General features: G+C 40.2%; 1 protein-coding gene across 1 annotated transcript in view; it reads left to right on the forward strand.

Annotated features, from left to right (window-relative positions):
* Positions 1–24,314, forward strand: part of acap3b (ArfGAP with coiled-coil, ankyrin repeat and PH domains 3b) — a 202,674-nt gene that overhangs the window by 89,625 nt on the left and 88,735 nt on the right. Inside the window, 1 exon segment of the mRNA XM_034166998.1 lies at positions 12,356–12,475. Within this exon segment, the coding sequence (XP_034022889.1) occupies positions 12,356–12,475 (120 nt within the window).

A 24,314-nucleotide genomic window follows, 5' to 3' on the forward strand; every position in this document is an offset into this window, starting at 1 on the left:
TAGCAATGAATGTCACAAACAAGACGTCTTTAAATATGTTTGAACATCAAATCCTCTTTACATAGCTGCTTCATAAAACTGAAAAATTGGCACGTTTATTTTTTAAATTAAATATTTGCACATATTTTAAAATATTGAGTACAAAGTTAACATAAAAATCTGGCCTTCCAGTTCCACATGATCCAAATAAAACCATAGAAGGAAAATGATTGCACTGACAGCTTGTATCCAATAATTATTTAAAGCCTGGTAGAATAATACGTTTTTTAAAAGCATCTTGGAATAATTCATTTTGGCCCCACTGCCTTTGTGCCACTTTTGCTCATTTATGGATGGAGGGAATCCAGTGCTGGATTGTTTTTACTTTTCTTTTTTTCTGTTAAAGGAGTGGGGTTGTGGGGTCAAAGATCACTGGAGCAATTTTATCTATTTCACCAAAGAAGTATGAAGTAAATTGTTAACTCATCAAATACGCTCAGTATTTGCAGATTTATATGTCTGTAGATAATTATAGCTATACAATACTGTGCAAAGGGTTGAGGCACATTTAATGCATCATAAAAGTATTAAAAGTATGAAAACCTGATAAATATTCATAAATAAATGAAATTTGTGATGAATTTCAACTTTGATGATAAGCGATATGACAATTGGGTTCTATTAACATGTGATCTCTCTGTATATAAGCTGCATCAGAGTATAAATTGCAGGACCTCAAATCTATTTTCAGAAAAACATGACTTAAAAGTATGAGAAATTGTGTTTTACAATCATTGTAATATTGTGTGATCGTTTGCAACTATGTTTGTGTGGTATTCGATTGACCAGTACACTTGCAAAGAAATTATGATTATTATTATTATGGAAGAAAAATATAGCTCATATGTTCACTTTTGTTGGAACTGATTTGTGTTGACATGCCAATAAAAAGGGGGTGGGGAGAAAGACATCAAACACTACTTTTGTTATAACTCTGGGATGTCTAAAATTTTGCTAAAGTCAAGAGGCACCGAATGATGTACGGGGAATCCCCAATATCAATTTGACTTACATATTTCCTTAATTAAACACCTGACTTTGAATAGGGGCCTGCCTCATTTAATGACCAGTTCAAAACTTCATCTGAAAAAAACAATGCATACCTTAAATAAGCGCTGGGCATTATGTGCGTTAAATAGGATTACATTTGGTCAAGTCACTCTTTTTTTCTATGTCCACTGCAGAGTTGTACCTTAAAATCGTAAAGCCAGATTTATACTTAAACAACTGTGTAACTCCATGGCTATGCAATGATGTTAATGTGCGTGTGACTCTTTAAAGTTCTCCGTCACGTTGGTGGATGTCTTATTACAATTTACAGCAGGAACAGTGGCTTTTTTGTGGATCAGTTTGTTCCTCAATGAGCTCCACTTTATACAATCAATAACCTCTAAACCAACTGTACAGTACGTGCAATTTCCTTCCATGAATTGCGGGTCATTTGAGCATCTTTTTCTAACTCCATGTTGTGAAGTAGGTCATATTTGTGTACTTTTCTGCCAAATACATTTGATCCATGATCAAAATGTAGCGTGCACACTGCAAAAACTTTTAAACTATGAAAGTACAGGTTGTCCTGAAAAAAAAAGAGACATAAAACCTGATTGTGGGATGCAGGGAGAGCTGATAACAGCAATAATAAAACATTTATGCCAGGCGAGTGAACTGTCCAAAAATGCCCTCGGACCCCAGAGGGTTAAGAAAATTATTGTAGCACTGTAAGTGTGCTGCAGCCTGTCGCCACAGTGATATGTTTTTATTTTTGTCCACTTGATGACAGCAAATAGACACACACACATCACAGTGATCAGTTGTTATTCCATGTCCGTCCAAACACAGTACTGTCCAGCTGGGATGTCCAGAATGACAGATCTCCATGGCTGCTTCTGGCATAGCCACATCTCTTGTCAGTTCAGTGCACACACCAACGCCACACTCGTGTGGCACTTAGACAAATTTCACTGGGAGTACGACAGTGATTGTCTGCAGACTGTTGTGCCAAAAGTGTGAATGGCCACACACAAGTGCCATGCGGGTGGTGTTAGATGGTCATGCGTGTCACCTGGAATTTGGCCAACACCTGCCACGAGAGGGTTCGATAGGCTCGCACAGTGCACTCTGTCTTTCAGCCGCTGGTGTCCGCAAATATTTGTAGCAACAGGTGTATGAGGCGTTGGAAGCAGCTACGAAATTACACGGTTTGCATACAATTCCTGCTTCATGCGCACTTAATGTGCAATTCGACCAAATTCGTACGATGTGTGAAGTGGCCCTTACCAGGGCTGAACTCTTTTTATTGTCACACAAAAATTGCTGTTTGCACAAAGTTGTAATGACATCCTGATTAGTGATTTTTCTGAAGTGTCTTGTCACAAATCAATAGTGCAGCGCAGTCTCATTTGACGGTAGGCATTAAAGGGGTAAAATATGACGCATATGACATAATTTTGCTACTTCCGGGGAAAGTAACACTGCACTTTCTGAGATTTTGGGCAAATTACACACAAACAAAGTGAAAATACGAAGAAAAAGTGTTGATGCAGTGGGAAAGTGGACATGTGTTGCGGTTTGTTTATGAGCCGGAGTTCAAAAGTTTGAGGCGGTTTTGCAGGTGAGAGAACGCAGCTACTCAGATTAGATGTGTAGGCTAACACTTACCGACACGACCTCTCCCATTTTCCTCGTTTTCCCTTCTCCACTGTGAACCAAGAAGAACTGCACTTTTCGCGACTGCTTCTGTGATTGTAGCCAAGAACAAAACAGTACACCATTTTTCCGTGTGAAGTTATGCTGTGTATATATTGCGCAATGGGAACTGTCCCCATAAGTGGTCAAAATGGTAAAAGATAAATGGGCTGCATTTGTATAGCGCATTTCCATCTGCATCAGACACTCAAAGCGCTTTACACACTAATGCCTCACATTCACCCCGATGTGAGGGTGTTGCCATACAAGGTACTCACTACACACCAGGAGCAACTAGGGGATTAAGAACCTTGCCCAAGGGGGCTTAGTAATTTTCTGGTCAGGCTGGGATTTGAACCGAGGATCCTCTGGTCCAAAGCCCAATGCTTAACCACTAGACCATCACCTCCCCTCAAATCCCATGATATCACACAGGGTTCAAATGAGACTGCTCTGCCCTATTATATATTCCTTTGCATCTACTTTAAACTAAGGTGTTCCAATGTATTTTATATTTCTTGCAGCGTTATTTGTAATATTTGCTTGCTTTTATGGACTTCTTTCGCTGTGCCAGGAGCCATCTTTGTTCTAATACTGACTCTGTTCCCAAAGCAATCTGTGTAATACAGTCTTCCCCCTTTGTTTGAAGTCTGCATCTGAAAACACTCTTTTTTTGTGGACTGTTTGGAGGGAGTGATGATCAGTGCCCTTCAATCCCTTTAACAAATGGGATTGACCTCGCAAAACGAAGGAATGGGTGAAACGGTAGGTCAAAAGGAGAGTATTGGGATTGGGCCTTAATCTTCATTTTCTCAGTCACCCAGCTGTAAATAGGTACGGGCGTTAGACAAGCATCCTGTCCAGGGGGAGTTGTAGTTCATCTGTTAGAGAATCCGGAGATGATCACCAGCACCAATGGGCTTTAGAGCCTGTATATGACTCGATACATAATTTTCCTCATTCAAGGTTATGACTGTTTGTTAGCAGAAATGGTCAGAACCTTACCAGATAATCTCCACTAAACTTGGTGGAATGCTCAATCTCATGAAGAGGGAGTACCCGTTAGTATTTTGACATCAGTTGTGATCTTCATGTGGATCCTGGATTGTGTTTTAGTTTCTTCGTCATAGTGACACAAGGCATTTTTCTGTATTTTCATCAGCTTCTTAAAAATCTCACCACTATTTTTAATGAAACTCATCAGTACTACATATCCCATGACAACAAACGTGAAAGTTCATGCAGGTCTGGATGCTTTGTTGTTTCTGGTTCTTAAGTTAACAGGCAACACATGGCATCTCAAAAAAAGTTCTTTGCACCACCGTGTGAGACACTAGCTCATTCTCACACCCAAGTTGTTGCATTTTCTCACAAACGGTTCATTTTTACCAAACACCAATATGTGACGAGTAGGGTAGCCCAATGTGTCACTATGATATACAGGGAAATGCTAACCCTACCTCTTATCCTAACCTTAACCACAACAAAAAGATGACTCTTCCATGATGAGGTGGAAGTGAAGCATATACACTACCAGTCAAACATTTAAACCAACTTTCCCATTCAGTTACTAAATAATATGACAGAGTTACCTAGCTTGTCACATAGTGGCAGAACAGGGCATTGACAAAACATAGAAATGTGAGAAGCTTGGAGTTAGAATGTGTTAGACACATACACACACGCACACATCTATGTGTTATTTCTGCTGCCAACAGGTTGTGGCCCTGTGCTGAGCTTTGAGCTCCATTTGAGCACAACATCAGTGAATTCCTCAGTGGGGATTATCACACGACTAAACAGAGCATTTCTGACAGAGATGAATATTAAAACCAGATTATGGAAAGTCGGTTCACTGTTTTGTCTTAGGTCACTGCAGTTGGCAGACAGAGCTGGCTGGGATGAACAAGGTTTTAAAATATCTATTACTGTTACAGACACAAGCAACTGACTTTTTTTTAAAGTGTAATCAATCAATCAATCAATTTTATTTATATAGCGCCAAATCACAACAAACAGTTGCCCCAAGGCGCTTTATATTGTAAGGCAAGGCCATACAATAATTACGTAAAAACCCCAACGGTCAAAACGACCCCCTGTGAGCAAGCACTTGGCGACAGTGGGAAGGAAAAACTCCCTTTAACAGGAAGAAACCTCCAGCAGAACCAGGCTCAGGGAGGGGCAGTCTTCTGCTGGGACTGGTTGGGGCTGAGGGAGAGAACCAGGAAAAAGACATGCTGTGGAGGGGAGCAGAGATCAATCACTAATGATTAAATGCAGAGTGGTGCATACAGAGCAAAAAGAGAAAGAAACACTCAGTGCATCATGGGAACCCCCCAGCAGTCTAAGTCTATAGCAGCATAACTAAGGGATGGTTCAGGGTCACCTGATCCAGCCCTAACTATAAGCTTTAGCAAAAAGGAAAGTTTTAAGCCTAATCTTAAAAGTACAGAGGGTGTCTGTCTCCCTGATCTGAATTGGGAGCTGGTTCCACAGGAGAGGAGCCTGAAAGCTGAAGGCTCTGCCTCCCATTCTACTCTTACAAACCCTAGGAACTACAAGTAAGCCTGCAGTCTGAGAGCGAAGCGCTCTATTGGGGTGATATGGTACTATGAGGTCCCTAAGATAAGATCGGACCTGATTATTCAAAACCTTATAGTAAGAAGAAGAATTTTAAATTCTATTCTAGAATTAACAGGAAGCCAATGAAGAGAGGCCAATATGGGTGAGATATGCTCTCTCCTTCTAGTCCCCGTTAGTACTCTAGCTGCAGCATTTTGAATTAAGTGAAGGCTTTTCAGGGAACTTTTAGGACAACCTGATAATAATGAATTACAGTAGTCCAGCCTAGAGGAAATAAATGCATGAATTAGTTTTTCAGCATCACTCTGAGACAAGACCTTTCTAATTTTAGAGATATTGCATAAATGCAAAAAAGCAGTCCTACATATTTGTTTAATATGCACATTGAATGACATATCCTGATCAAAAATGACTCCAAGATTTCTCACAGTATTACTAGAGGTCAGGGTCATGCCATCCAGAGTAAGGATATGGTTAGACACCATGTTTCTAAGATTTGTGGGGCCAAGTACAATAACTTCAGTTTTATCTGAGTTTAAAAGCAGGAAATTAGAGGTCATCCATGTCTTTATGTCTGTAAGACAATCCTGCAGTTAGCTAAATGGTGTGTGTCCTCTGGCTTCATGGATAGATAAAGCTGGGTATCATCTGCGTAACAATGAAAATTTAAGCAATGCCGTCTAATAATACTGCCTAAGGGAAGCATGTATAAAGTGAATAAAATTGGTCCTAGCACAGAACCTTGTGGAATGGCTTCATCTATGGGCAGGGGTGGTGGCAAAGCGGTTAAGAGCTCTTGTTTCCAGTGCAGAAGGTTCCCGGTTCAAGGCCAGACTTTCTCCATGTAATGTGGAGTTGCGTCGGGAAGGGCATCGGGTGTAAGACCTGTGCCACATCAACATGCAGATCCACTTTGGACCTGCTGTGGTGACCTGAAAGAACTTTTTTTTATTTTTAATGAGTTCACCTATGCAGAATTGCAATTTTAAAACCCATTTTTACTTTACTGCCAAGTGAAAATGCACTTTTATCACCTCACTGAGCAGCCGGTCTCCTGTTGTATTCTCTAAATGTTTCAGTCAATTAATGCAGGGAAATCTGCCATGAGGCAGTAGATGTGGCTTGACTCCTATAGTTCTTCCAGCACATTTATCACAAAGTGAAATGGCTTTAGTGTGCTGGAAATGGTTGTGCACTGACCCTGGAAGCTCAGTGCAGCATTGACTTTGCCACAGGATCCAGTTTGTTGATTGATATGTCTTCAAACCAGCCTGGGAGTAGCAACAGAACAGGACTTTTTTCTTGGATTTATACCCATATCAGTCACATGCATGTGATTATTTCACTTGCAGGTACATTACTACAAGGGCTGTGTAACATCACCAGAACCTCATATCACGATATCATGATAATGGTCTATATCCAGATATACTGTAGTACTGTCAGGACACCGGACCAGGTGACCAAGGTTCACGTGCATGACTCACAGACAACAAAGTTAGGATACATTTACTGGTTTCTTTCAGTCCAGTACAAACAGTAGGTAGACATGTATTAATATTGGAGTTCTGGGTCACGTCGGGCTCAGACGGGAGCTCTGACAGCGTGGTCTTGACCTGATTATAAACGGATAATTATGACAGAGAGGGGTTAAGGTTAAGACAAGTCTAGATGCAAACGAAAGGTTGAAGGGTGCAGGGAACAGGGTAAGAAAGGCAATGTGACTTGAGATTGTTGAATTCTGTCCTTTAATGTCCGTTGACATGCAGAGGTTTGGCAATAGGAGGGCTGGCAAAGGCACTAGGGCTGAAGTAAGTGTAGGTCCAAAGGAGGCAAGGGTGAGGCGATTAGCAGACTGACAACAGTACAGTACCTGGCTGAGCAAGGTCATAGGTCAAAGACAGGCCGAGGTCTGGCAACAGGTAGGCAAATGTGAACAAAGGCAGGATGACTTGACTCCTGGCTTTTTAAGAAGACTGAAACAGAAGAGAGTTCATAGAACACAGGTGTGCGTGGTTAAGTCGGAGGAGCAGGGCACTGAGCAGAGGGAGAACAGGTATGACAAATGCCTTTTCTGAAATTTGAATAAATTCGTAGTTTATATATAAAATGACCACATCGAAAGGCTTATTTTTTTTGCATTTTGAAATATTTACTTAAAAATTAAAGGTATTCACTCATGTGGGTGTTTTTTCCTCCTTTTATTTAGAAATTTTAATTAAGCATGTAAAAAAGTACTCATTTACTTTTGAGACATACTGTGCATACTGAAGTGTTTTTTTAAATGTTGCACTTTAACAATGGCTTTTCTTTCAATTTAAATTGTTTTTTAATATCAGTGAACTGAAAGCCAAATAAAAAATACAAATAAAAATATTAATGTAATTAAGTGAAATTTAACACCCCCAATACACTTAGGCCTTCCAACAAGTCCACACCCCCAAAACATAAAGGCTGTTTGCTGCAGGGACAAGAAGCAGAATGAGGGAGTGCTTATTGACTCATTCAGTGTGAACTAAACCATTAAATTCTGAATGGTTCAAAGCAGTGTCAAATACAGCCATCTCTGCAAACTGTGTACAGCTTTTTTTTTTTTTGAGTCACAGTAACAGAGGCTGCTGCACACACACGGGTCAAGGTCACAGGCCAAGATCAAGATTTTGGGCCCAATGCTTATACAGTGTATCTGTGAGATATATATATATATATATATATATATATATATATATATATATATATATATATATATATATATATATATATATGACTATTCTAAGGAATTTGTCAAAGATACACCTGTTATACATAAATATAAAGTTGTATACCCTTTCTGTTGGTTATGTGACCTTTAACATTGGGTGACCTTAAAATGGTCATACGCAAAGGTTATAACACTTTAACTCAGTGTGGATCACGTGTGGAAGGGTTTTGTGTTTGTGTCAAAAATAATATTGTGGCACAAAGAATTCACTTGCATGGTGACTGTGTTAAATACGTTATGTGTGGTGGGTTCTGCGCTCTGAGTGTTCCTTGTTATATATACTGTAGGTTACAACTGTTACTTTTTAGTCCTGCTGTGCAGTTATTTGTCTTCAGTCACCCAGTAAACCACACTCATTACATTTAATTGGATAATTGAAGTTTGCCACACCCACTTTTTTTTCCACTGCCACACATGCTCTCTCACACACACACACACACGCACGCACGCACACTCTGATTCAGCGCTTTTCACACAATGCAGATGTGTCGGTATAGTGATAATTACAGGGTACCCATCCCTAATATCAGCATCAGTATAGAGGATGGTGGTCAGTTCTGTTAATACTGTACATGTTAGCCTGTTGTATCATTTCAAGGTCTGCATGTCAAAATTGACAATATATACTTCTCAAAATAATTAGAGGAGAGAGAGTGGCGTCAACTCAGAACATGGCGTCATTTTGGTTCCAACTGAGTTGAACTACTGAATGAACCTTTAATGTTTTCAACATTTTTTTTTAAATCCTTTAACCACATACAGCAACACATCCAGGTACAGGTGCTATCAAAAGAAATATAAAAATTCCTAAGCTATCAAATTTACAATTGATGATGATTTATTTAATTAATTTAATGCCTGATTCATGCAGCTGCACAGCTGTAACTCCGTGTCATGCAATGACGGGTGTGACAGTTTTAAAGTTCTCCATCTCTGGATTATGCTTTATTCTGGATTAATTTGACACTCAACAAGCTTTTTTTCTACAATCATCACCTCCAAATCAAAGGTAAGATGTACAATTTCCTTTTTTACCGACTTTGTGCTGTAAATGTCCGGACTTTTCTGATCCATTTGTAATCAGTGTGCACACTGCAAAAACTATTAAAATATGATGGCAGAAGAAGCAGTGAAACTAGAAAAGTATGAAATAACAGCCTTTTGTGTCTGATTTAACAGGTGCACGTCAGGCTGCGGGTCCGGGTCTGAGTACAATGTGAAAAAAAAATAAAATCAATGGTCCGTCTTTTAATCTCAGAAATGACTCCGGTCCCACTTTCTTCAAATCGGCGAGTGTCTGTGCTGAACTTTAATTTGTAACTCTTTTACTGTGCACGTCCAGACTGCTCTGGGTTTTTAATGGAAATACATTGTGATTCGACCAGACATTTTATCTGATGTGAGCAAAAAATCCGTTATACAAAATCCGTTATATACAGTGTTTATTACATGGAAAACAATACAAAAACTTTGGGACTTTTTTTGTCCGGTGACTGCGAATATCTGGTTTATATAATGACGGTTTAGGAGAGTTTTGCTGTACATGGGACTGAACAATAAATTTACCTCGCAAAGCTTTCATGATGATGTCTGCTTCCATCCACACGGCTGACTTTATTTTCTCAAATTTTTCTTCTGTTCGGATCTGAAGGGAATCTGTACATCTTGAAGCCCTTGTTGTGTCTATTTGTGCCTCCAAATGCACAGCAACCTGGGATTTTCAGCAAATAAATAAATAAAATAGCTGGATTTACATGCAGACAGATTAACAGCGAATGGTATTTTAAACCCAAGATGGCACCAGGTGTCACATTACCGATTTTTTTTTTTATGACTGGTCGTGTCGCCACTCTCTCAATTAAGCACTCTAGGATAACCGCATAAGTGATGGTGATTGGCTAAGGAAGAGTAAAATTTCATGGTAAACCAGCAAGAGGCAGAGGTGGGCGGGAGTTCACGCACAAATATAAACGCACACTCATTCTCACACAGACGACAGACACACAGCACATAGCTTTAGTGTTTTTCAACTGGAACTACAGACGTTACTTTCCCCTCATTGAGATAAAAGGCAAAAATGCACATGTGAATGTACGTCAATAATTTTAGATTTATTTGATGACCTGTTGTGGCCTGTTGAGGTGCAATAAATATCAAAAATTTCTAAAATATCTATTATTTGATTGTTGTGCTATATAAACATAGTAATGACAATATCTACAGTAATATATTAAATTTGATGGGTGTCTTGTCTCACATTGTCCCACAGTATCATTAAAATAGTGTAGATTTGTGAGGCCGGGTGGCTGCCCAGCAACCATAGCGGCTGGACCTGCAATGCAGACTCCCAGACTTGGCTTAGGTGTAAGAGAAAACATGGTCTTTATTCCAGGCTTAGGTTTGGTACACAGGTAATCAAGCAGCGGAGCAGAGGTACAATCAGGATTAGGCAGAGATGCAGTCATGGACGAGCAGGGGTTGGAGACATGAGCAAACATAGAGTTTAGAGGTGAGGCAAGAGGCATAGTCGAGGAGAACAGAGCAACAGTCTGCACATGGCTTGGCAAAAACAGGAGTGGATACAAAAGGCTGGAATGTGTGCAAATGTGACAACAAACTGGCAGAGGTGTGGTGGCTGGGAAGAGATTAAATAAGCAGGTGTTAACAAGGTGCACGTGAGGAGAATGATCTAGAAAGAGGGCATGGCTAGTGAACGAAGATTATGCATGGTGCAAGATAGTGAGGGAGGACAACACAAGGTGGAGTGGCGTGAGATACAAAGATGCGTGAGGAGGTACAGAGAGTGTGAGTGAAGGAAAACAAAGCAGACTGAATCAAAGTGAGAGACAGAGACACAAGGCAGGTGCAGTGGAGTGAGAACATTATCAGAGGGGCTTAAGGAAAACGGAGAACAAAGATCAAACAGAAAGTGAGGACAGATACAATACAACTATGAACTGAACAAGAATGGCATTCCTGAATGGCATCACTACAAGTTAAAGGATAGCTATTTACAATGTGTTTTTTTTTTTTTTTTTTGTATTCTGTAAAGTTCATGTTTTCACCGCTTCTCTGTTGCGGAGATGCATTGAGAGGGCATGTGCTCATTTTCAAGAATAATGTTCTGATGGTTCAAACTGAAACTAGGGTCTAAGGTGTAAACAGACATTTGTACTCATTTTCATTCAAACTTTTCAATTGGAGCAAATACAAACTTTGGCTTGATGAGCAATTTAAGGCTTTCAATGTGCTGTCTGAGTTGCAGTGGTTAGTGAGATCTGAGTAGTGGGTGGTTTTTGTTGTTTTTGGCCATGACTGAAAACACTGTTACAGGCTTCTGTTTGAGCTACTACTATAATATTATTTATTTATTTAATTTTCACATTTTGAATTTGTCCGCTTAGTCAGTTCATTGACTTAGTTGGATTGTTTTATTAGGTTATTTGAAATTTACATTCTTAGAGCAGGTAGCTCAGGGGATTAAAGAGTTACTCTACATCTGGGTTGAAATCCCACTCATGCTACCTGTCTGTATCCTTGGAGAAGATGTTTCATCTGCATTGTCCCAGTCCACAAGCTGTAAATGGGTAAGTAATGTGCAACAGACTAGCATGCCACCCAAGTGGACTCATAGATTCATCGGCACCACCAGCTGGCCTACATAAGACCTCTTAAGACTCATAAGACTTCTTCTCTGGCATCCTGCATGTGAAAACCAAAAAATATTCTATTAACTTGATCAGGACGACTGTTAATATCTTTTGGAGGTTTTACCGCCTCCCGGTAGTTTAATGTAAACTCAGAAGACTCAAAGACTGACAGGAAATGGACTTCAATTATACGTCGATGTCATATTGAAAGAAGCCTTCACTAAACAGAGAGTTGCTACGACAGTTTGCAAGCTGATCACCCAGTGCTCTTCCTACGTCTTCCGCCTGCCCTCGACTCTGCATGGGTGGGCCGTTGCCCTCAGCATGGATCAGTAAAGTTATGTGATTGGTTGAAAAAATGTTGCATTTGAGCTTTATATGCGGTGACTGCTTATGTTGTATGCACATGGTATTGTAAAAGTAAAACTGTTTTGTCTGTGTAGCTTGGTAAGCAAAAGAACAGGTATGCATCATGGCGTCCCAGAAGAGATATGAAATTATCATATAGACTGAGATGTCTGAGACATACCGCCCAACATATCCTTGAACTTCACTTTGTAAAACATGCAACTTTTTTCCCCAACAGGCACCATTCCTGTTGGAGAAACTAAACTAATGATTTTGGTGTCTCTTCCAGCTGGTGAAACTGTGCAGTGGGATGATCGAAGCTGGCAGGGCCTACGTCAGTGCCAACAAGCTGTTTGTCAATGGCATTAAGGACTTGTCTCAGCAGTGCAAGAAGGAGGAGATGATATCAGTGAGTAGACTTGTTTATGGCAGTAATACAAAAATGCAGAACAAACATGAAGATCTTAATATTCACTGAAGAATGTCTCAGAATGGGTCGGGTCATGTATCTTCACTCACTGCTCGGATTTTCCACCATGATTTCCCACATGGCAATGTAAACAGCACTATCCAGACGCAGTCGTCCAGCTGTTGTAAGCATGACAAATATGACCACATGCAGACATGACATGTTTACACTCATCGTTTACATAATTGGAAGCTGAGAGATAAGAAAATCACTTTATGCTGTTACAAAAATATTTGGATAGCATTTCCTCTCAAAATGTTCCAGTAATGGGTGTCATATTATTTCTTTGCAGTGAAACATTGGGGACACAATATTTTCAAAATCAGCTGTCAACAGAAATAAATCAGAAAAAGTTATTATCTATATTATAATAGCTAAGTGGTGTGTGTGTGTGTGTGTGTGTGTGTGTGTGTGTGTGTGTGTGTGTGTGTGTGTGTGTGTGTGTGTGTGTGTGTGTGGGGCTTTGATCATGGAAAAACTGGGTAGAACTGACATTTGCTGTTTGGTATCCTTATGTATTTTGGGTCAAGGATGAATGCTGTGCAAACAGAAAGTTGACAGGACTAATGTTTTTTTGAGAAATTAGCGATGTTACCTAACAACAGTGAGCAATGGACATTGTGCTGCAGTGCACCATGGGAGCTCAGGGTTTTGGGGTTTTAAATTTTGTTATTGTGGTTCATGTTAGTTTAACAGCATTGTTAGTGTTATTGGTTTGTGTTTTTGTAGTTCAATTGTTTTAGTCATTTTAGTTAAGTGTCATGTTACTGTTACCATGAGTGAAGACTATAGTGTTTGATGTTTTCTGCCATTGTCGCTCTTTGTGGGCGTGTAAAAAATAAAAGCATACATATACATACATATATACATACATATATACGAGGTCTCTTAGATAATAAACCGACCCTTTTATTTTTTTTTTAACTATATGGATTTGAATGACATGCGATTACACCAATCATGCTTGAACTCTCGTGCGCATGCGTGAGTTTTTTCACGCGTGTCAGTGACGTCATTTCCCTGTGGGCAGGCCTTGAGTGAGATGTGGTCCCGCCCTCTCGGCTGAATTCCTTTGTTTCACACGCTGCTCGAGACGGCGCGCGTTGCTTTATCAAAATTTTTTCTGGACCTGTGAGGAATATCCGAGTGGACACTATTCGAGAAATTAAGCTGGTTTTCTGTGAAAAGTTTAACGGCTGATGAGAGATTATGGGGTGTTTCTGTCGGTGTAAGGACTTCCCACAGAGCGGGACGTCCTGCAGCGCTTCCAGGCGCTGTCGTTGGCCTGTTTCGAGCTGAAAACATCCTAATTTAAGGCTTAATTCACCCAGGACATCGTGAGAGAACAGAGAAGATTCAGAAGAGGCCGGCATGAGGAATTTATGCGGACATTCCACTGTTTAAGGACATTTTTTTAATGAAAGACGTACGCGCAAATTCGCCGAGTCGTTTCCGTGACGACTCGGCAAATCTATGTGCGCCGCGACAGGAAAAACACCTCCGTGTTGAAAACCATTTGTAGAATTCAGGCGGCTTTTAATGGCTTTCAACAAGTGAGTAACTGAGAAATTGTTTAACAGCTTGGGCATGTTCCAACTTGCCCGTTAAGATTTCCAACGGAGGTGTTTTTCCTGCCGCGACCCCCCGCGGTCGGGTCCAGCCCGACATGCGACTCTGCCCGCACGTTCTTTCATTACAAAATGACCGTTAACAATGGAATGTCCGAATAAACTCCTCATGCCGACTTCTTCTGAAAGTTCTCTGTTCTCTGACGACTTACTGCGTCAACAGAGCCTGAAATGTGGAAGTTTTCAACTTGAAACGGCGAGACGCTGCCGCCTCGTAGTGCAGATCGCCGTCAGGCGCCGTGGACCGTCCTTAAAGCGACACTACCAGACCAAAATCTCTCATCAGCCATTAAAATTTTTACCGAAAACCAGCTGAATTTATTGAATGGTGTCCACTCAGTTGTGCCTTACAGTTTTGAAAAATTTTTTATCAAACAAAGCAACAGTCTCTGAGCCATTCCTAAACATTGAAAAAAATCGACGAGCGGGTGGACGACTCCTCACTCAAGACTGCCCACAGGCGAATGACGTAACCGACAGGCGTGAAAAAAACTCTTGCATGCCCACGAGGGTTCAAGCATGTCTGATGTAATCACACGTGATTCAAATCCATATGGTTTTTGAAAAAAATAATAAGGTCGGATACTTTTCTAATAGACCTCGTATACATTAATAAAAGACAACAAACAACCCCCCCCCCCCCCCCCCCCCCGGCAAAATCAATGAAACTGACATGAATCAAAAATTACCTTGCAACAAACACACAGCCCATCCCACCCCACCCACCCCAAGGCCGTTGAGTAATCTATACTCGCTCTTTCAATTGCTCAATTGCTAACAACCATAAAGCAGTCTTAGACTCCTTCACACCAGTCACTCGGGCTGTGGACACCTCTAGGTAGATGACATCAAGGAATGTGAGAAACCAGAGTTTATGTGAGAGTCAGAGTTTATCTGGGCATTTCCATCTTGAGGCAACCAGTTTTTTAGCCACTGTAAGCCCAGCCAGAATAAGTTTGTTTTTATGTAGAGGGGCAGACATTTTGGATAAGTCATTTAACAGTAAAACAGGTATAGATAGAGGTACATTCAAACCAAATATATCAGTTAACTGCCGGGAAACCTTCTTCCAGAAAGATGCTACAGATGGACACCCCCAGAACATATGAATAAATGTACCAGGCACAACAAGTGGACATAAGGTACAGCAAGAATCTGGTAAAAGACCCATCATGTGCAACCTTTTGGGGGTCAGGTAAGTTCTATGAGCAAAATAGAAATGAATTTGTTGGTGATATGGATTATGTGAGGAAAGCTGTATATAATACCAAACCAAATCCCAGTCAAACTCAGGGTCAAGCCCTGGGACATCCCTTCTCCAGACAGAGTCCAGTGTAAGATTGGTATAAGAAGACTCAAGTAATCGATGATAGATCTGAGTGACAAAACCCCTTGACGTATCCATCCATCCATCCATCCATCCATCCATCCATTTTCTTCCGCTTTATCCGGAGTCGGGTCGCGGGGGCAGCAGCTCAAGCAAAGCCGCCCAGACCTCCTGATCCACACACACCTCCCCTAGCTCCTCCAGGGGAACCCCAAGGCGTTCCCAAGCCAGCCGAGAGATGTAGTCCCTCCAGCGTGTCCTGGGTCTTCCCCGGGGCCTCCTCCCAATGGGATATACCCGGAAAACCCCTCCAGCGAGGCGTCCAGGGGGCATCCGGAAAAGATGCCCAAGCCACCTCAACTGACTCCTTTCGACGTGGAGGAGCAGCGGCTCGACTCCGAGCTCCTCCCGAGTGACCGAGCTCCTCACCCTATCTCTAAGGGAGCGCCCAGCCACCCTGCGGAGGAAACTCATCTCGGCCGCTTGTACTCACAATCTCGTTCTTTCAGTCATGAGCCAAATCTCATGACCATAGGTGAGGATCGGAACATAGATCGATCGGTAAATCGAAAGCTTTGCCCCCCTACTCAGCTTATCCTTATGACGTATCCTTATCATAAAAAAATTATGAAATGGGTGTCGCTGCTATCCCAAGGTACCCCATAAGCTTTCAGTGCTGCCCGAAGTTGAAGAAAAAAAAAGAAGGAGGTACCAGGGAGATCATACCAGCTTGAGAGATCCTGAAAAGATCGCAGACCAGTAGTATTAAAGGTATCACTTAAGGTATGAATGCCTTTCTTCTCCCACTGAGGAAAAACAATAGGTCGATGTCCTATCAATAGTTTATTATTTTTAAATAGCAGGGTGTTACAGTGCCACTCGTATCTCACAGCACAAGATTTTTGAGCGTCACCCCATATCTGAATAACGTGTGATCAGGGGGCCAAACCACAACTTGCATTGCTTAACAGAAATGTTAGCATAGACAATATCTTGGAGTCTACAGGGAGACACAAGTGCCTCCTCCAAAGACTACCAAGAAACCTTTGCCTTTGGATAAGACCAAGTGATTAGAGGTTGTAGTGAAAATGCGTAACTTTTCAAGGCATTAGAAAGACAGTTTTTGCACATAATAATAATATTAACAAGATTCTACTACTTTTATGAAATAATATAGTTAATTTAAAGGTATTATTATCTGTAATATTTAAGAATAAGTAAGAAGTAATGCAGTTTGAACCATGATGACTTTGATACCAAGATTGGTTTTGACTAGGTAAGTGAATCTCATCACTGACATCGATTCAATACGCATCTCAGTACACTACCAGCGATATGATACATACAGCGATATATGACGATACTGATGATACGATGCGATATGATTCACCTCTGTTCCCGATTGAGTGTGATTTGATATGTATTGATGGCGATTCAATTCCTCACAATGCGATATGATGCGATTCAACATGATGCAAAGAAATTACACCAAAAATTTAAATAGAAAATAAGCTGCAATTCATTGTGGTACTATGGTATTCTTCTGATTCTACAAGAGGCAGAGAATTTTTTTTACTCCTTATAAGCAGAAAATTTACCAGATTCAACATTAAGGAACAGGAATTGGTTCCCTCAAATTTGGAACCAATTACATCACATTGTCAGAACTTAAACAGTAAACAATAAGACATCACTCTCAGTGAGTGACTTAAAGGACATGTCTCACATTTTTTAATGTCCCAGTTAGTAAGACGACATAAAAGTATTCATGATTGTAAGTGTCTCTGCACACGTGCTAATAATTAGTGATCCGTGATGTATTTTATTCCTCTCACTCTGAGCGTTAGCAGGTGCATTTCCGGAAAACGTTTCACTCGGCAATTTTTGGCATTTTTCAGTGTATGACGCACCTATAAACAAAACAGAAACATCCCAATGACTGACAGACAGAGGGAAAAGAACCTGCTCTGTCCAAAACCGAAGTTTCTGAGCTGCTGTTCGAACGTGATGGCTCGGATTTACAGAGAGCAATCGACACGCTTCACCCCGAAACTCTTAACTTTTTCACAGTGTCGGATTTTGGAGCCTAAAGTGATGCACTGTTTGTGTGGATGCTGGTTTTATGAAGCTGTGGACATGGACGTGGGGACATCTGACACTGTTTTTAACAGACTGCCTGGACACGGAGATGGAGTTGTTACATTGGAAAAAGTCAGAATACATTATTTGCAGGAGTTCATGGACGTTATTTTACGTGCCACAATCGAGAGAGAGCCAGAGCTTCACGCGCGCCCGTTTCTTTGATCATGTGAAGTTTACATTTGGAAATTAATTCACAACATGACGGTGAGTCCACACTCACCGTCATGGTCCCCTTTTGTGTTTTGTGGCTATTCTTTTCTCTCTCTTTTTTTTTTTTACTGTGAGAGAGTGTAAATTTGGAGCTGTGTATGTGTGCTGCGAAGCTCGCTGTGTATGTGTGTGTGTGTTCAGCAGATGTATTTTTTTAGATTTTATTGATTACAACACTCATAATTAATCGTGCACAAAGCTGAACCTGGAGCAGAGATGGTTATTGACAGGCTGCGTTTATGACATGACCATGCAGGTGCATATAAACCTTCTTGTAGCTGCAGATTTTACAGTGACTCCATCAAAATTAAGTTATTAAAAATGAGCCATCATAACACAATATCACACTTCTGTCAGCTTTGGAGTTAATCTGTGCCTCTGTTCTTAACGTTATCAGCTACATTCCATTGAAGCACACGCTGGGACGCTTCTAGTTGCGAGGTTGCTTGTTGGAAACACCCAAGTACTCATGAGTACTTTGTTTTTGTACGTCTCTGTAGCTGTTTGTTGCTTCATAATAATATTTTATTTGCTTTTAACATAATATAACAGACAAACATTAACACCACCATTGAGCAGGCCAAATGTAAACCAAAACAAAAATGTATAGTTATAAGTTATACAATAGGTTACACTGGCATGTAGTGAATCACTTAGAAAATAAATAATAATAATAAAAAAGAAAAATAGACTTTTCAACCAGCGCCCTCATAAAATGAAAATGGAAATAAAAGTAAAATTTAGCCCAAAGCACTCGAACCTCTCATAATAGTAAGTCTCAGATGAGAAGGCAAATAATTTATAAGTGGCTGCCATGTTTCAGTGAATAGCTCACTGTTACCCTTCAATTTAGCACTTTCTATCCAAAGGCAGCACTTTAAAAATTTCTCGATACCACTCTGTAACTGTAGGAGGTTTGTCTTTAATCCAATTATTTAGTATACATTTCCTAGCCAGGGAAAAAAAGTTTTTAATTAATTCAAAATGTGGGTATATATTTTTTGTTGGTAAACCTAGTACAAATTGTCCCGCATCCTTATTAATTTTGCAAAAAAAAAAAATTGCACCAATTTCTTTAGTAATATAAGACCAAAACTTAGATATTTTGGGACAATTCCAAAAGCAGTGTATATAGGTAGCGGGTGACTGTAAACACTTAAGGCAGGCTGAAGATCTATTAGGATCCATTTTGTTAAGAACATAAGGAGTCCTATGCTGCCTATGTAAAATTTTAAAATGCATTTCTCTGTATTTATTACTCACAAACACTGCTTGAGTACTTTTGATGGATTCAATCATCTTCTGTAAATGTGCACTGGAGTTCTTCCTCCCACCTTCTGACAACTTTCTCTATTCCATCTCTCTTAGCGCATTGTAAAGTGCTGTAGCAATGTGAAATAAAACCTTTTGACAGTTTAAATGTAATCATAAAAACCTCAACTGGACTTAACAAAGGAGTTTGCAGTTTGCTTGTGTTAATAAAATGTCGAAGTCGAGGAAAAGCAAAAAAGTATTCTTAGAGAGGCTAAAATGACTGTGCCTGAGCAAAAGACATAAGATTGCCTCCTTCAACATAAAGATCTTTGATAACACAAATTCCCTTTTTATACCAATCTGTAAATACTTTACTTTTGACACCAGGGAGGAACAACCTATTGTCCACAATAGGCATAACAAAGGAAAAGTTGCTCCTGTGTCCCAAATGAGCAGACATGTCCGTTCACATTTTCAGATAGTTTATCAAAATTGGATTAGACCGCATCTCTGGCTGAATTTTCTTGGCCAGAATTTCCCCTAAAAGATTGCATGGGGTACACATCCAGGATTCCAAAGGGTCCGAGAGTCCATTCAGATAAAACTGAAACCATTCCCGGACAACCCTGCCTTGACAAGCCCAGTTGTACAGAAGAATGTAAGGAAAACCCAAACCTCCTCTGTCTCTTGGACATTGTAAAACACTCATCCTTAATCTGGACTTCTTATCCTTCCAGATAAACATACTCAAGTCTCTCTCAATCTCTTTAGCTTTTGGTCTTGACAAATAATCAGGTAACATTTGCAATGGGTACAAAAGTCTTGGAATTACATTCATTTTTAACAGGTTGATTCTACCCATCCATGATATTGGCAAATCCCTCCACCTGAGAAGGTCACTTTTAATATTTTTACACACATTCTGAAGATTCACTTTAAGAGTAGTTTCTATGCATGGGGAAACAAAAATTCCCAAGTATGTAAAACCTGAAATAGGCCATGTAAATGGAAAATTAGGTAAAGAGGGAAGACCTGCATCATAACCAAGAGGTAGTGCCATTGATTTATCAAAGTTTATTTTATAGCCAGATAGTGATGAAAATAACTTAATAGTTACCTTGAGCTCTGGGATAGATTTCTCTGGATCAGAGTTAAACAACTGCATATCATCAGCATAAAGTGCAATTTTATATATTTTATTGTTCATCTTAAATCCAGAAATATTTTCATTACATCTAATGGCCTGAGCCAGAGGCTCTATTGCCAGAGCGAATATTAATGGTGAAACTGGATCACCCTGACGAGTAGATCTGCCCAACTGAAAGGGTGAAGATTTAACTCCATTAACCAATACACAAGCCATTGGGGAAGAGTATAAAAGTTTGACCAAATTTATAAAGTTATTACCCAATCCAAATTTTTGCAGGATCATGAAAAGATAAGGCCACTCGACCCGATCGAATGCCTTCTCTGCATCAAGAGAGACAATAATACCTTTTTTATTATTATGTTTTGTGTATTGGATTAAATTAAGTAAAGTTCTCATGTTTGTGAAAGATGTCCTGTGTTTTATAAAACCTGTCTGATCTTTATTGATTAATAAGGGAAGGAGTACCGCCAACCTCTTGGCCAATATTTTACACAGAATTTTACTATCAACAATTATTAAACTTATAGGATGATAGGAACTACACTTATCACTAGGTTTATCTTTCTTCAATATTACAGAGATATTTGCTGAATATAAAGAGGGGGGCAAAGATCCCTGTTGCAAAGAGTGCAGATACATGCCCACCAAGAGTGGGTTAACTAAATCATGTAAGGTTTTGTAGAACTCAGTGCCATATCCATCTGGTCCTGGGGCCTTTGAATTTGTCAGTGATTTCATGGCACTAGTAATTTCTTCTTTAGTAATTGGATCTCCTAAAGACAACCTATCTTCTTCTGAAAGGATAGGGAGGTTAAGGCCACTCAGAAAATCTTCAATTTGACTTTCGGAACTTTTCATTTCTGAGGTATATAAATTTGTGTAGAATGATTTCATAATTTCAATCAGCTTTTTAGGCTCATAGTGATTTTTAGCATTTTCATCCTGGAGAGTAGAAATTGACTGTATTTCCCGTCTACCAGCTGCTAAGCGAGCTAACAGATGGCCTGGTTTGTCTCCCATTTCAAATACTCTGTGTCTTGCATATAATAAACTTGCTTCAGCTTTTTGGGATAAAAGTTGGTTAAGGGCCGAACGAGTTACATCCAGCTCTTTAGACAGACTGGGAGATGGATTTGTTTTCATTAATTGATCAAGTGCCTTGAGGTGCGTTTCTAATTCAAGTTTGGCTTTCAATGCTTCCCTCTTTCTGGCAGAGCAACAGTAGTGTTCAGAATAATGGTAGTGCTATGTGACTAAAAATATTAATCCAGGTTTGGAGTATATTTCTTACTGTTACATGGGAAACAAGGTACCAGTAGATTCAGTAGATTCTCACAAATCCAACAAGACCAAGCATTCATGATATGCACACTCTTAAGGCTATGAAATTGGGCTATTAGTAAAAAAAAGTAGAAAAGGGGGTGTTCACAATAATAGTAGTGTGGCATTCAGTCAGTGAGTACGTCAATTTTGTGGAACAAACAGGTGTGAATCAGGTGTCCCCTATTTAAGGATGAAGCTAGCACCTGTTGAACATGCTTTTCTCTTTGAAAGCCTGAGGAAAATGGGACCTGCAAGACATTGTTCAGAAGAACAGCGTAGTTTGATTAAAAAGTTGATTGGAGAGGGGAAAACTTATACGCAGGTGCAAAAAATTATAGGCTGTTCATCTACAATGATCTCCAATGCTTTAAAATGGACAAAAAAAAAAAGACGCGTGGAAGAAAACAGAAAACAACCATCAAAATGGATAGAAGAATAACCAGAATGGCAAAGGCTCACCCATTGATCAGCTCCAGGATGATCAAAAACAGTCTGGAGTTACCTGTAAGTGCTGTGACAGTTAGAAAACGCCTGTGTGAAGCTAATTTATTTGCAAGAATCCCCCGCAAAGTCCCTCTGTTAAATAAAAGACGTGCAGAAGAGGTTACAATTTGCCAAAGAACACATCTACTGGCCTAAAGAGAAATGGAGGAATAGTTTGTGGACTGATGAGAGTAAAATTGTTCTTTTTGGGTCCAAGGGCCGCAGACAGTTTGTGAGACGACCCCCAAACTCTGAATTCAAGCCACAGTTCACAGTGAAGACAGTGAAGCATGGTGGTGCAAGCATCATGATATGGGCATGTTTCTCCTACTATGGTGTTGGGCCTATATATCGCATACCAGGTATCATGGATCAGTTTGGATATGTCAAAATACTTGAAGAGGTCATGTTGCCTTATGCTGAAGAGGACATGCCCTTGAAATGGGTGTTTCAACAAGACAATGACCCCAAGCACAGTAGTAAATGAGCAAAATCTTGGTTCCAACCAATAAAATTAATGCCTTGCAGATGTGAAGAAATCATGAAAAACTGTGGTTATACAAGTAAATACTTTTTTTATGATTCACAGGATTGCTAAAAAAGCAGTTTGAACATAATAGTTTTGAGTTTGTAGCGTCAACAGCAGATGCTACTATTATTGTGAACACCCCCTTTTCTATTTTTTTTTACTAATAGCTCAATTTTATAGCCTTAAGAGTGTGCATATCATGAATGCTTGGTCTTGTTGGATTTGTGAGAATCTACTGAATCTGCTGGTACCTTTTTTCCCATGTAACAATAAGAAATATACTCAAAACCTGGATTAATCTTTTTTGTCACATAGCACTACTATTATTCCGAACACTACTGTACAAGAAATTATAACACCCCTAACAAATGCTTTCAATGTATCCCAGAGAATAGAGGCATTAGTGTCTTCATTATTATTAAAAGCAAGAAATTCTTTAATCTGTTTAGTTAGATTTGTTACAAAATCTGGTTGTTGCAACAATGACGTATTTAGACGCCATTGACATGATGATGGTTGAGGAGAAGGGGGAGCAACCACCAAAGAAACTTCACCGTGGTCAGAGAGTAAGCGTGCTCCTATTTTACACTCCTCACTTCTGTCAAGCACCATTCTGGTAGAAAAAAAAAAATCAATTCTGGAGTGACTAGATGAGGGTTAGAATAGAAACTATAATCTCTTTCTGTTGGGTTAATCACTCTCCATGTATCCAGCAGCTGAAGATCAGCACAGAGCTGTTTGGTTGCATCCCTCATTTTGGAGCTAGTTGGTTTAGCTGAGGGGAACAATTTACGCCCAGCGCACAGTGACAGCACTCTCATTTTATCTGCTGGGTAGTGAAGCTTCATGATTACAGCCCTGGGAGTATCTGATCCTGCACGACCAGCACCCCCAGTCCGGTGACATCTGTCCAGTACAAGACGGCCTTTGGGGGCTTCAAAGTTGAGCAATTTGGGCAGCCAGGTTTCAAAAAAGGTCAGAGCATTCCCCCTTTCAATTCCTTCTTTTACGCCATAAATTCTGAGGTTGTCTCTGCGTCCTCTTGCCTCTTGGTTGTCCAGTCGTTCAGTCATGAGCGCTAATTTCTTTTTGGCATTCACCAATCTCGCCTCCAGCTCCTCCACGCTCTCCTCTGTGACAGAAATGCGCTGCTCGACCGCATCCAAACGCAGAGATTCAGCATCCAGCTTAGCATTAATCGTGTTGAGCTTGTTGCAGACCTCCATCATTTTAATGTCTATAATAGCCGCAGTCTTGTCGGTTATATTCTTTGACAAGGCAACCAAGTCATCCTGTGTGCATGGTTTAATGCTATCCATGCTGCCTGTGTTAGCCTCTGTAGCCTCGCCACCTTCGCCATCTTTGGACTCGGCCGCTTGGGGGTTGTATTTCTCCGCTTGTCGATGCTCTTTGATGCCCCCTCTTTCCCAGACATGATTGCGGACATTTATCTTTTGGCTGGATGTGCATATAGCTGCAAAGACAGCTTAAATGTATAACTTTATCGGTATGTCGGCCGGGAGCTATCTGGCTCTGCTGCTCTTAGTCTGATGTCATCACCGGAAGTCTGGCTGTTTTTTTGCTAATGCCGTATACTTTGTAACCGTGAGAGGGTTTGATGGACTTGCACAGTGCACGCTCTGTCTTTCAGCCGCTGGTGTACACGTAGTAAATATAAATTCTTACCTGTTAGTTTCAGTGGGATTCATCTAAATAAATAATCCACTTAAAGT

Source organism: Thalassophryne amazonica, chromosome 3 (genome assembly GCF_902500255.1).
Source record: "Thalassophryne amazonica chromosome 3, fThaAma1.1, whole genome shotgun sequence".
Lineage (NCBI taxonomy): Eukaryota > Metazoa > Chordata > Actinopteri > Batrachoidiformes > Batrachoididae > Thalassophryne > Thalassophryne amazonica.